The 13,091-nt window shown below is 54.2% G+C and overlaps 1 protein-coding gene and 1 long non-coding RNA gene across 3 annotated transcripts; one reads left to right on the forward strand and one right to left on the reverse strand.

The window, feature by feature from the left end:
• The first annotated feature begins 6 nt into the window (after positions 1-6).
• Positions 7-10,869, forward strand: LOC115281014. 2 transcript variants are annotated; one of them, XR_003904031.1, is made up of 5 exons: positions 7-407; positions 486-591; positions 7,000-7,099; positions 7,514-7,915; positions 10,423-10,869. It is a non-coding gene; the product is annotated as an uncharacterized LOC115281014 (long non-coding RNA). The 2 variants fall into 2 exon arrangements; XR_003904030.1 differs by lacking the exon at positions 10,423-10,869 and having other exon boundaries at positions 7,514-9,186.
• Positions 2,281-11,721, reverse strand: NAPSA (napsin A aspartic peptidase). The gene is made up of 9 exons (XM_029926209.1): positions 11,617-11,721; positions 8,586-8,712; positions 8,377-8,500; positions 8,069-8,187; positions 7,586-7,785; positions 5,699-5,821; positions 5,173-5,317; positions 2,787-2,885; positions 2,281-2,585 (listed from the first exon to the last, which is right to left on the reverse strand). The coding sequence occupies exons 1-9, from the start codon at positions 11,691-11,693 to the stop codon at positions 2,346-2,348; spliced, it is 1,254 nt and encodes a 417-aa protein (XP_029782069.1). The 5' UTR covers positions 11,694-11,721; the 3' UTR covers positions 2,281-2,345.
• Between the last annotated feature and the right edge of the window lie 1,370 nt (positions 11,722-13,091).

Consider the following 13,091-nt stretch of genomic DNA (forward strand, 5'->3'; position numbering starts at 1 on the left):
TCTGTCCCTCTTCTTTGTGTCTCTGTCCTCCACTCCCCTCTCCCAGTCTGTAGCCCCCCACCCCCGCGTCTGTCCATTCATCTGCATCTCTGTCCTTCTTGCTCTTGTTCTCTGACAACCTCTCTGTGTCTTTTTCCTCTCCTCCCTCTCTTTCCCTCCTCTGTAAGTGCCTTTGCTCTTTCTACCCTTTCTTTTTCTCTCTGTCCCCCTATTTGGGTCTCTATCCCTGCTCCCCATCTCTCTTTCGCCCCCTTCTGGGCTCTGTCCCCACCTCTTTGGGACTTTGTCCTGCTGTCCTTTGGTCTCTGTCCCTCCATCACCCCCTCTAACCCCCATCCTGGCCAGGACCCGACGCTGCGTCACTGCAGAGAGTTGCAGAAGTGGAGCCTGTCCTGCAGACCAAGGAGGTATTTCCTTCACCCCCCAGACCCTGTGCTCCCCCACAGCCACCGATTCAGTATCCTTAATCCAGCATCTTTGGGCAGTACTCAAGCCCCCGATGGGACCCAAGAAGGCAAAGACATCGGAGCTTCCTAATCTTCTCTGGCCTGAATTCTGGAGTATCCCCAGGCAGAAGCAGTGAATCCTGAGGTGAGGGACTGGGCTTCGGCTGAGACTTGGGTTAAGTGACGTTTCTGAGCAAGTGGGGAGTGGGGGTGGTGGCTAGCGGAGGGGTTGGGTAGGCACGAGGGGTGGGAGTAGGGGCTAGGGTCGGGACCCAGAAGTCAGCCATGCTCCCTTATATCCTCTCCCCTCTCCACATCTCTACTTTTCTCCTGCTTTTGACAGCAGCCAGGCACGGGATCCAGTTACCAAATCAGCGTTTTTGCAGAGGTCAGAAGGTGTGGGAGAAGGTGAGGGCTGCAGGAGAGGGGGCTGCCACAGGGGATGATCTGGGAGGAGACTCCAGATTAGGGACCTTGGGAGAGGAGACGAGGCCCTGGGGCAAGGAGTAACTGTATATTGCAGACTCCATCAGGCCTAGAGCAAACTGAATGCCATCCCTCCCCATGGCCCTCCCCAGGCCCCACCAGGGCATGTGGGGGATTTGTAAGCCTGGAGTCTATATGCATGGGGTAGGCTTCTGGTGGCCTAATGCAGGCTCCGGTTATGGGACACCCATCCCTGCAAACAGACCAGGGGGAAGCGAACTTGATTTGGGGCGATGGACACCAAGAGGGTGTAGACCGATGTCCGTCCTCGTCTTTCCCACCCCTCCTCCTTCCCAATCTATCCTTTACCTGGTCCTCCAGGCACAAAATTCCTGAAAGCTCCAAACACCCACCTCTGTCATCCTTGGCGCCCCCTCCCAACACCCCCTCCCCCATTCTCCAAAGCTCTGGTATTGGAAAAGGGTCTCCCGCTTTCCGGCTTCTAGAACCCCAGCCTCGTTCCTCCGCCTCCATCCCCATCAGTTCTAAATCCAGGAAAGAGGGTCTCTCGAACACTAAAGCTGAAAATATGGAGACTCTCTCTGCCTATGATCCTTGGTCCCCCAGGCCCTCCAAGAACCCTAGCCCCCAGAGCTCGTTATTAAGGAAGAATTTCTCCGCTGTAATCTTTGAGTCCCCATCTCCCGGGTCTCTCGCCTCCAAAACTGGGATTTGTGTCGTCTTAACCGCCCCCGGACCCTGTGCCTTCTCCCCCTCCCCCGTACTCACCCCAAGTCGAGGCGGGGCGGGGATGGGGGAATCCGGGGCTGGCGTTGGGGGAGGGGTGACCCAGCCCCGGCAGCTCAGGGCAGCAAGAGGCTGCGGAAGGGGGGAATGACATCACCGCCGGAGGAGGGACAGCACAGCTCCCCCCAACCCGGGGGCTTCAAGCCCCGCCTTTATGGCGGACCCAGGGGTCTCGGAATCCCAAGGGGAGAAAGGAAGAACAGGAGATGAAGTCTGCGGGAATCGTATCCCCTCCCCTTGTAACAAGGGTTGGAAAGACCTTTACGATTCAGGCACCATCCCCCACTGCCACCTGTCGCTGCCGTCGCGACCTGTCGCCTCCCACGCTTGTTGTGGCTGCGCCCGCCCCCGGCAAGACGAGAACACGGCATGGAATACAAGGTCCATGAGGCTTCGCGGTGCCGGGCGCCTTTGTCTATAGGCAGCGTAGGCGAAGGGCTTCCTGGGATTCGTAGTATAAGACCACCGCACCGGCGTGAGCCCTGCCCTGGAGAAAAGGAGTGATACCTTTCTCCTTCCTTTCTTCCTCAACTCAGAGAGCTGGACACTAACTTTTCCCTCCAAAAACTACCCGTTTAAAAAAAAAAGTGGTCCAGGTGGAGTCAATGGTAAGAATGAATTTTTACTGACTACCGGGGCCTCGACGACCACTCAGTGCGCATGCGCCTAACCGAGGCGCCAACCGGAGAACTGCGCCTGTGCGGGCGCACCCTTTGGTGGTCCTGCTTCCGTATAACGAGCGCGCGCCAGCCCCACTCGGGCACCGCTCGTCAGGTTCCCGCGGTCGAAGACGGCTACGTAGGTCCGCAAGAAGACATCGCCGAGAATCCAAAGGGGCCCTGCAGGCGGGGGCAAGTCCAGGGCCTGGAAGCCAGAGAAGCAGAGGCGGAAGCCACGCCGAGCGACCTGCAAGGCGACAAAACAGACCGCTGGGTGTCACGCGCCCCGAACCCGCCTCTTCCCTGGGAGCTAGAGCTTTGCCCCGCCCCCTCCCCCTGGCCCCCAAAATGTCCCTGAGGCCCCTACTCCGTCCCGGTGATGTCTGAGTCCCAGCTGCTCCTCTAGAATCCCATCTTACTGCGTCACTGCGTTGTGACGGCCACCTACCTGGACGACGTAGTCCTGGGCCGTGAGGTTAAACCAGACCCCACCAAGGAGGAAGGAGACGGGGGGCAACGTGGGGATTGTCTCGCACTGGATGAGGTACTGAGGGAAAAGAGGAGCAAGTGGCGTTGAGGGTTCCCCGCTCTGCTTAAGATAGGCCGTCAGGATCTTGTGTGGTCAAGTTCTGCTGCCTTCTCTCGCCTTACGGGCTCTTCCCTCGCCCCTAACTTAATTGTTGCCACTTCCGTTAGGCTCCCGTTTGATCAAACCCTCTTTTCCTCCATCTACTTGTGGATCAGAAACTACCGGCCCCGAGGCACACTGAGCCCACAGGGTGTGTTTAAGTTGTTTTGCACGGTGTCTAACATGTTTTAAAAATTAGTTGCTGCCTGTACACCCCGGAGGTACAGGAGGTGTCCTTGGAGTCTGCTGCTGTGCAGCCTTAGACAAGTTACTTAATCTCTCTGTGCCGCAGTGTCCGATTTGAAGGTGTAGTAGATAGTAATACTTCATAGCTATGTTGTGTGGGAAATAAGTTAGTTTGGAAGAATGCCTGGCACACAGCAAGTGTTATCACAACCCAAGAGCTTTCTTTCTGTCTTTCTTCTTAAACGAGCAGTAAAAATGTAGTATATAAGATTACAAACTTAAGAATAATCTGGTGGCGCTGGGTGACTCAGACGGTTAAGCGTCAGACTCGGTTTCAGCTCAGGTCATGATGTCATGGATCATGGGTTCCAGCTCTGCAGTGGGCTCTGCGCTGGGGCAACAGAGCCTGCCTTGGATTCTGTCTCTCCCTCTCTTTCTCTGCTCTTGCCCAACTAGCGAGCGCGTGCATTCTCTCTCTCAAAATAAATACACTTAAAAAAAATAGTCTGAAAACTCTACACAGAGGGGGCATTCGAAGGTGAATACCCACGACTGTAGGCAAGGGACCTTGTTTTATAAGGTTTCGGTCGGCCCCCCTCTTCCCTTCCTCCTTGCTCCTTCTTTTCAGATTTTATTCTGAACGCCTAATCATTCCTCTTCGGTTGGCTCCTTTCCTTTGTATGAGCGGTGATCCATCTATGGCCCAAACCAGGAGCTTTCAAATAATGTTTTCCAGCTTTCTCCGGCAAACCAGATCTGGCTTTCCCTACGTGGAAATATTTGGCTGAGGCTGAGCGGCTGAGCGCTGCGCTTTTTATTTTTGTTATGTTGATTTATTTTTATTTTTTGAGAGAGGGAGGGTGCAAGTGAGTGAGGGTGGAGAGAGAGGGAGGGAGAGAGAGAGAGAGAGAGACAGAGCGCGCGGCTGGCTCACCCTGAAGGGGACTCGAACTCCTGAACGGTGAGATGATGACCTGAGCCGAAGTAGGGAAGTAGGAAGCTCAGTCGACAGCCGCCCAGGCGCCCTGCCCTTTTGAGATTGTTGGAGCGTCTGTTCTCCAGTTTACCTCAAATCCCGCCCCCCCCACCCCAAGTACCCAAGGATACAATATCAGGCCACTGGAACTAACTGCCGGGAAGTCTGTCTTCCTTCAAAACCAAGTCATTACCTCGTTGGGAAGATAAGGAATAGTGAGAACAGGGTTGATTTCGAGATAGGATCACAGCATCAGCTTAGAACCTACGGAGGCTAACGGATTCAATCCTGACCACATACCTGAAACACGAGCATTAGTAACTCTGGTTTAGACGTTAGGAAACTGAGGCAAAGGAACAGTAAGGGGCTTGTCTGAGAGACCACAGCGAGGAAGTGGCAGAGCCGGGCCCGGATGGCCCATGCCGGTGACCACTATGACCAACCTGGTCTCCTTGGCTCATTACAAGCCCACACCCTAGGCATTTGACTAGGAGTTGCAGAAATTTCTACCGGGAAGGACCCATCCCCCCCTCCACACGCAGCCACCCAGAAACTGCAGGGCCCCCTTACGGGATGTGGGTGAGCATGTGTTCTGTTCACTGTGCCTCCCTCCATGCCTGAAACTTCTCTGCACGGCCCCAGCGAGCCGCCCCCCTCCAGGCGCTCCTCCCCACACTCCACTTCTGCCCCATGTCGATGTTCCCCAAGGCTGTTCCTGAGACCTCTTCTCTCTCCCAGAGACGGCCCCCCTCCTCCAAGGCTCTAATGACTGAGGGCTGATGGCCCTGAAATATTCCCGGGCTTCCTCCACACCTCCCCCAGATGGCCCCAGACTCCCTAGGCTCCTCACTCCCATCCAGTCCTGAATAAACCCGCACCACCGTCTTGAGAGTCACTCAGCAGATGCCACAGCCTGTCATGTGTGATGCCCGGTGCCTTCTGCCTCGGGATACCTCTTAACCACCTAATCCCACCCTTGGCCCCAAGCTTCGTGCCCAGTGTTTGCCATCAAAGCCCCCCCCCCCCCCGACACTAGGTCCTCACCTCTCCCGCCAGCAAGGACATTCCTCCAATGGCTCTATTCAGGGCCCGGATCTCGTCAGTGGGTCCTGTGATGAGGGATGTGCCTGTGTCCAGGATGGCAGCACAGCCCTGGGCACAAAGAGTCAGCCCGGTGCCCACCTTCACTCTGGGAGGGGACAAAGAGTAGATGTTGGAGCCAGCACCTATATGTAGCTCCTCCTCCCTCAAATGCAGGAGCCCTGGCCCAGCCCCTCCTTTCCCAGACCCAGGAGTCCTGACCTTCAGCCCCCTCGTCCCCCAGATCCAGTAGTCCAGCCCTCCAGCCCCTTTTCCTTCAGACCCAGGAATCTAGGCCCACAGCCCTATCCTCCATCAGATCCAGGAGTCCTGGCCCTCAGCCATCTCCTCCCCCAGACCCAAGAGTCCTGGCCCCCAGCCCCGTCCTCCCTCAGACCCAGGAGTCCAGACCCCCAGCCCCCTCTTCCCAGGACAATGGAGCCTGGTCTCCAGCCCATTCCTCCCAGACCTAGGAGGCCAGGTCTCTCACCGCTCCATGTGGACCTGCCAGTAGGCAGGGACCGTGACGGGCAAGAAGGTGAGGGGTGGGATATAGTGAGCTGGATCGGAGCCCCCCAGGACCAGCTCTCCTCCATCTGCTGCTTCAGGATCCCTGCAGAGGCAAAGTGCTGTCAGTGTCCTGCCAGCCCGGCAGGATCAAGGGAGTTCCTGGGGCTCCTGGGTGGCTCAGTCTGTTGGGATTTCTCGTGGGTTTGACCCCTGTGTCAGGCTCTGTCTGTGCTGATGGTGCGGAGCATGTTTGGGATTGTCTGTCTCCCTCCCTCTGTCCCTCCCCTGCTTGCATGCGCGTGCACACGTGTACATTCTCTCTCTCAAAAATAAATAAACAACAACAACAAAAAAGCGAGGTCACCAGTTGTGGGTGGGATAGTGGGATGCAGGCAGGGTCTAGATGTTGGGACTGGAAGTAAAGCAAAAAGGGAAGAGAAATGGGACTTTTCTTGGTAAAGGTCAGCATTTTAGGGTCCTGGGGGCTCCTGAAGCGGGGACAGGACTTCTTTTTTTATTATTATTTTTTGAGATAGAGAGAGAAGGTGCAAATGAGTGAGGGGCAGAGACAGAGAGAGAGAGAGAGAGAGAGAAGAGGGGCTCACCCAAACCAGGGCTCCTGCTTTTTATCTGAAGCAGGGGCTTGAGTTCATCAGATGCAGGGCTCGACCTCACAAACCATGAGATCATGACCTGAGCCAAAGTCAGATACTTAACGACCAAGCAACCTAGGTGCTCCCAGGACTTCTTGATTTGATTGTGGAAGGTAGAACTTTGGGGGTGAAATTTATTATTTATCGGAAGAGAGAGCACATGTGCAGGGGTTAGCAGGGGCGGGGCTGAGAGAGAAGGAGAGAGAACCTTAAGCAGGCTCCACCCCCAGCGGATGACCATGACCTGAGCTGAATCAAGAATTGGATTCAACCAACTGAGCCACTTGGAGTGGAATTTATTATTTTTTTTATGTTTTTTTAAAATTTATTATTGAGACAGAAACAGAGCGTGAGTGGGGAAGGGGCAGAGGGAGAGGGAGACACAGAATCTGAAGCAGACTCCACACTCTGAGCTGTCAGCACAGAGCCCAATGGGGGGCTCGAACCCACCAGTCGTGAGATCATGACCTGAGCGAAGTCAGGCGCTTAACCGACTGAGCCACCCAGGCGCCCGGTTGGGGTGGAATTTAAACGGTGCACAGGGGTTTGCGAGTTGGCTCTGGCAAGTGCAACTTGGGCAGAAGTGGGGTGGCCTCCTGGGCTCATGGAGAGACTTTCTAAATTGTAGGTCTCACAGATCAGAGGTGGTAGACTTCCTGACTTGGCTGAGAGTCGTGGAAGAAGGGCAGGGACTCCTGGAGGTGTGGAAGGAGAGGCCCTATCCAGAGGTAAGTGCAGCTTCCCGAGGGGTTTGGACTTCAGGGTACCCGAATGGGCGTAGGATTTGATGCCTGAGGGGAATGGGCCTCCAGAGAAGGCAGGGACTTTCTTGATGGTGGGCGGGGCCTTCATGTTGATGGTGGGCGGGAACATAAGGTTATGCTTCCTAAAAGATAAGTGGGACTTTTTAGATTAAAATGGGGGAACTTCTGGCTTCCGGAATGTATTCTCGAGTGGAATTTGGGCGTTAGTGTACGGTGAGGCGGTGAAGAGGGAGTTCCTAAGCTGAGTAGGTAAGGCATGGCGTTTCCTGGTTTGGATTTGAAACATGAAGCATTTGAAGTGACAGTGAGGGCTTGTAGTAGGTCCTGAGGTCGCCTGGTGAGTGGGACTTTTGAACACGTGTTGCTTATCTTGGGTAGGTGACTTCCTGAAAGCAGACAGAACCTCTTTCTTGGGGCCAGGACTCGGGACGGTGCACCCTCCCCCGTTACCTGTTGAGGTAGAAGGAGAAGACAGGCTCATCCAGGAGCCCCTGCTCCACCAGTGCGTCCAGTGGGGGCGGAGCCCCTCCCACGGCCAGAACGGGGAAGGCGAGGCCCAGTATCCCGTCGAAGTGGGCAAAAGTGAAGACCAGGCTGGGCTCCCACAGAGCCTCTCCAAAAACCACTGATGCATTCATAATTCCTCCAATCTAGGGATAGATTCAAATGCGGCAAGTTACTTCTTGAAGGACATAACCTACATGACCCTGAGATCTTCCAGGCCGAGCCATGAATCCCATGTATGGACACGTCTGAAAAGAGCCCCAGCTGCCTAGGAAGGTTTGCTTCCCCACATAGGGAGCCCAGCCCTTTAACCAGGAACCCCCGCCCCCTGCATCCGTTTCCCCAGGAAGCCCCGCCTCCCAAGCCGTATCCCCTTAGACATTGGGGTTCTCCCTGGTCCAAGGCTTCCTGGGGTCAATGGTCACGTACAGTCAGCTTGTCCTCACTCAGGATGCCAGCCAGCCTCCCAGTCCCGTACTGAATGGCAAACTTGGTCCCATTGGGTCGGAAGGAGTTGGAGGCTTTGGGGTTGAAACGGTGGTGGAACCCTAGGTCAGAAGATCAGGGAGGTGTCACTGGGGGAGGGGAGTCCCCCCCAGTGGCCTCCTGCCTTTGTGAACCTGTCACCTGCGAGGGCATGTCAGAAAAGAACAGCGCCTCAAAAATCCTTGGGAAGCTAAGACCCAGCTTCTTCCATCAACCCCTGTCCAGTCTCCTCCTCCCCCATGAGAGCTCACAGCAGGGCAGGCTGAAGAAGTGACATCTTATGGACGGGACCCAGAGATTGGAGGAGCCAGTGTCAAAGACGACGGAGAAGTTTTGTGAGGGCGTTCCCAGTCCAATTTCCCCATAATACTGGACCTGAGGGCCAGACAGGGGACAGAGTAAATGAAGGGCTTGACTTAAGCGGGGAGGAGGGGGAAGACTCCCTCAGGCTGTGACTCACGTTCATGTAGTCAGAGAGAGGCACAAAGGCGGGCTTCTCTCCAGGGGAGGGGGCCGCTGCTGGCTTCCCCCATCCCGCCAGCGGGCTCAGGGTCCTGTGTCCCGTACGCACTCGGCGGAGAGGGATCCTGTGGGGCAGGATGCTGACACTTAGGAAACTACCCTTCCTGGAGACTTTCCAGAAAAGAACTTCCCAAACAGGGTGGAATGATTAAGCAAATGTCTCAGTGGCCCTCCAATAACAGTCATTGTCAGAAACCCTACAATGACAGCCTTCCAGGAAACCCAACCAAACACCTACCAAACCATGGGGACCAATTTCCCCAAAGACTCTACAAGAGTGAGCCAGCCAACCCCAAACAGACCTCCGCCAAGTCTTTGAATAAGAGACATTTCAAAGAACATAAAGTAAGCCATCCTCCGGAAGTGGACATTCACAAAGGCTTTCAAAGAGCCTGACAGAAAACTAGGCTTTGCAAGAAACACTTGCAGCTTCACTTCATGACGATGGAGACTATCTTCCTCCCTCTGGGTGGGGGAGACTGTAAGCGCCAAATTCCAACTTCACACTCTTTACACCGAAATACATTTGTTGGGGCGCCTGGGTGGCTCAGTCAGTTAAGTGTCTGACTTTGGCTCAGGTCTCAGGCTCTGTGCTGACAGCTCAGAGCCTGGAGCTTCCTTTGGATTCTGTGTTTCCCTCTCTCTCTGTCCCTCCCCCACTCATGCTCGTTCTCTCCCTCCCTCTCTCTCTCTCTCTCTCTCTCTCAAAAATAAGTAAACATTTCAAAAGTACATTCCAGATAATCAAAGATCTAATGTGAAATGTAAGAGCACTAGAAAGAAGTAAAATGTTTACATAACTCTGGGAAGAGTAAGATTTTTCAAATCACGATTCCAAGACCAGGAGTCATTCGGGGAGAACATTGATAAAAGTGACGGCCCCCTTTTTCATTGACTAGGTTTCTCTAGTTTAAATGGATGTCAGGAAGTCTAGTTAAACCTCTTTTCACCCTGCAGATTGGCCAAGACCCAAGAATACTCACAGTTGCCTAGGGGCTATACATTGCTACCACCTTGCTGGAGCATGATTTGCCAAATGTTTGTCATAGGGCTTACATTTTTTTTAATGTTATTTATTTTTAAGACAGAGAGAGACAGAGTGCGAACAAGGAAGGGGCAGAGAGAGAGAGAGGGAGACACAGACTCTGAAACAGGCTCCAGGCTCTGAGCTTTCAGCACAGAGCCTGACGCGGGGCTCGGACCCACAAACCGTGAGATCATGACCTGAGCTGAAGTCGGATGCTTAACCGACTGAGCCACCCAGGCGCCCCTATCATAGGGCTTAAAAATGTACACACCTTGGGGCGCGTAGGTGGCTCAGTGGGTTAAGCATCGGACTTCAGCTCAGGTCATGATCTTACAGCCCTGCGTCAGGCTCTGTGCTGACCACTAGCTCTGAGCCTGGACCCTGCTTTGGATTCTGCGTCTCTGAGCCTGGACCCTGCTTTGGATTCTGCGTCTGCCTCTCTCTCTGCCCCTCCCCTGTTCATGCTCTGTCGTCTCTCAAAGATAAATAAGTGCAAAAAAGTTTTTTTTTTAACATACACACCTTTTGGGGGGGGAGGGGCAGAGAGAGAGAGATGGGAACAAAGGATCCAAGCGGGTTCCGTGCTGACCGCAACCACAGCAGCCAGCCCGAGGAGGGGCTCAAACACACGAACCTCGCGCTCATGAGGGAAGCGGAAGTCAGATGCTCAACCGACTGAGCCACCCGGGCGCCCCCTTACACACCTTTTAACCCAACTTAATTTCAGCTCAGTGAATTTCATCTACAGGAGGTCACTGGACGAGGGCACAGAGATGTGCTTGTGAGAATGTTTGTCCTGAAAACCGGAGGCCAGCGAGGCAGGGTTTGGCTCTGCTACGGAACATGCGCAGAGTGGAACCCATTCAACCGCTAAAAAGGAGAAGGTAGTTCTCTGTGCCAGCGGTTCTCAAACTTCAGGTTTTTGGGAAAGACCTCGCCGTCTGCCTCTGTTGCAACCGCTCAGCACAACGTCAGCCCCAGACGACACGGCAGGGCTGTGTTAAACTTGGTTCGCAAAGTAACAGGTGGCGGGTTGAATTTGGCCCTTAGCTGGGAGTTGGCCAAGCCCTGACCCAGCGCTGACATTCGGAACTTGTACCTTCTAATCGACTAGGTCTGCGATGGAGCCTGGAGATTTGCATTTCTAACAAGTCCCTGGCCCTGAAATGGCTCTTAAGAGAATCATTGCCCTTTGTGCTGGCTTGGGAAATGGTCGTCGTCTGTTGGGTTCAAGAAGCAGGTTAGCAAACATCATGTGCAGGATGTTTTTGTACCTGCCTGAAGTCACTCCTTGGAGCCCTGCCCCCTCACTCACTTCTTCCCGCGCCGCCCCCCCCCCCCCCCCCCCCCCCCCCCCCCCCCCCCCCCCCCCCCCCCCCCCCCCCCCCGTGACTCAGTCTTTGAAAGGCTCAAGAATGTCAAGTGGGGAACATGTTTCCTGGAAGAGGACCCTCTCTCCCCGCCCCCACCCCCCACCAGTTCCAGGGGATGGGAGAAGGCAGGGGGGCACCAGAGGCTAGGTGACTGAGGGACCCCTGGGGTCCCCCAAACTGGACTTCTTGAGACCTAAACAGTTTGGGAGATGTGAGTCTGGGGGAGTCAAAGATCTGAGGCTCCAAGATCTGTTGGGTTGGGAGTGAGGGGAGTCTGGAGACCCCAGGACAGAGATCGGGATGGGATCTCCCAAAAGATTGTCTGGAGACGGGAGGGAAGGAGGAGTTGAGGGTCTCAGGGTTGGAGGGCCTGAAAGGACACATCGGGGTAGAAGCCCCCCACCCGGGGGTCGTGAGAGCCCAGTTTGGAGATCTGGGACCCCAGAGATAGAAGTCATGGGTCCTGGGGTGTCGGGTTTGGGAGTCACTGCACTTGGGGGCCCCAGTCTTGAAGGGCAAAATGGGGAGAGTCCATCCCAGGTTTGGGGGGTGGGGGGTGTCCCCAGTACCGGATCAGCGAGGCCCTGGCAGGCTCCAAAGGCAGCAGCAGCACCAACCAGAGCAGCAGCAGCGGTGGCCGAGACATCTCTGGGGACCCGGGTGTAGGCCCATCCGTTTTCTTTCCCTAGAGACTCCGCCCTGCTCACCGCCCACCTCCGGTTTCCGAGATGGTGGTGACCAGGACGTCAGGTGTGTGGGGGGGGGGGGACAGGAGAGGGAAGCTGGTGGTGTATTTTGAGGGATGCGTGGAGTATTTTTGTAGGGTCACCAGAAATGTCAGCCCGTGTCACTCACTCCCGACTTCAGGGGGGGAAGGATGGCCTCCTGCAGCCCCCACCCCACCTCTAATTCGGTAGCTGCTGTCTCTTTTATTTACAACTTTCGCTTCACTTTTCCGAGACTCATTAACCACAAGGGTTTTCTTGAGCAAGCGAAGGATGGGCGGGTGTTGCGAAGGCCCTGGGGGCAGGGAGAGAGGGTCAGACTGGACGAGCTCCATCCTGTAGTAACTGGGCCCCTGGGCCCCCAACTTCTACGGGCTTATTTGGAAAATACTGAACCACACACCAATAAAAATGGCCCGTAGCCCCATGACCCTCGAAAAAGCATAAAAATAATTGGCAGTGTCTCTCTGTGTCTCATCCTGCCCCCTTTCTCACTGACTAGGTTTCTCAAGTATTAAATGGACCTCAGGAAGTCTAGTTAAAATGCAGATTCCTGGGCACCACTCTCAGAGATTCTGATTCCACAGGCCTGAGATTGGACCCACGAATCTGCATTTTTAAACAACCCCTCTGATCCTGGAGCTGCAAACATTTCTGAGAAACGATTTGATGTCTTTGGTTTTCCAGCTTAGCTTAACATGTCAGTATCAGCTTGTCTTTTTTTTTTTAATTTAAAATTGTTTTCATATAAAAATCTTCTTTCTTGGGGCGCCTGGGGGTGACTCAGTCGGTTAAGCCTTCGACTTCAGCTCAGGTCATGATCTCACATTTGTGGGTTCGAGACCCGCGTCGGGTTCTGTGCTGACAGCTCAGAACCTGGAGCCTGGTTCCGATTCTGTGCCTCCCTCTCTCTCTGCTCCTCCCTGCTCATGCTCTGAATCTCTCTGTCTCAAAAATAAATAAAAAACATTAAAAAACTTTTTTAAAGTTTTCTTTCTTTAATTTTATTTTTTATTTTTTTAGTAACATTATTTCTATTTTTTTACTTTTAATTAATTAATTTATTTTTAATAGTTTATTCTCAAATTGGTTTCTATATAACACCCAGTGCTCTTCCCCACAAGTGACCTCCTCCATCACCACCACCTCCCTTCCCTCTCCCTCTCCCCCTTCAACCTTCGGTTCCTTTTCAGTATTCAATAGTCTCTCAAGTTTTGCATCCCTCTCTCTCCCCAACTCTCTTTCCCTCTTCCCCTCCCCCTGGTCCTCCATTAGGTTTCCCCTGTTCTCCTGTTAGACCTATGAGTGCAAACATATGG

Source organism: Suricata suricatta, chromosome 16 (genome assembly GCF_006229205.1).
Source record: "Suricata suricatta isolate VVHF042 chromosome 16, meerkat_22Aug2017_6uvM2_HiC, whole genome shotgun sequence".
Taxonomy (NCBI): domain Eukaryota; kingdom Metazoa; phylum Chordata; class Mammalia; order Carnivora; family Herpestidae; genus Suricata; species Suricata suricatta.

Coding starts and splice junctions, on each gene's coding strand:
- NAPSA (XM_029926209.1), bottom strand. CDS start 11,693: ATGTCTCGGCCACCGCTGCTGCTGCTCTGGTTGGTGCTGCTGCTGCCT. Junction 8,501..8,585: donor CTCTCTCTGACTACATGAAC/GTGAGTCACAGC, acceptor TCTGGCCCTCAG/GTCCAGTATTATGGGGAAAT. Junction 2,886..5,172: donor TGTCCTTGCTGGCGGGAGAG/GTGAGGACCTAG, acceptor CTTTTCCCTCAG/TACCTCATCCAGTGCGAGAC.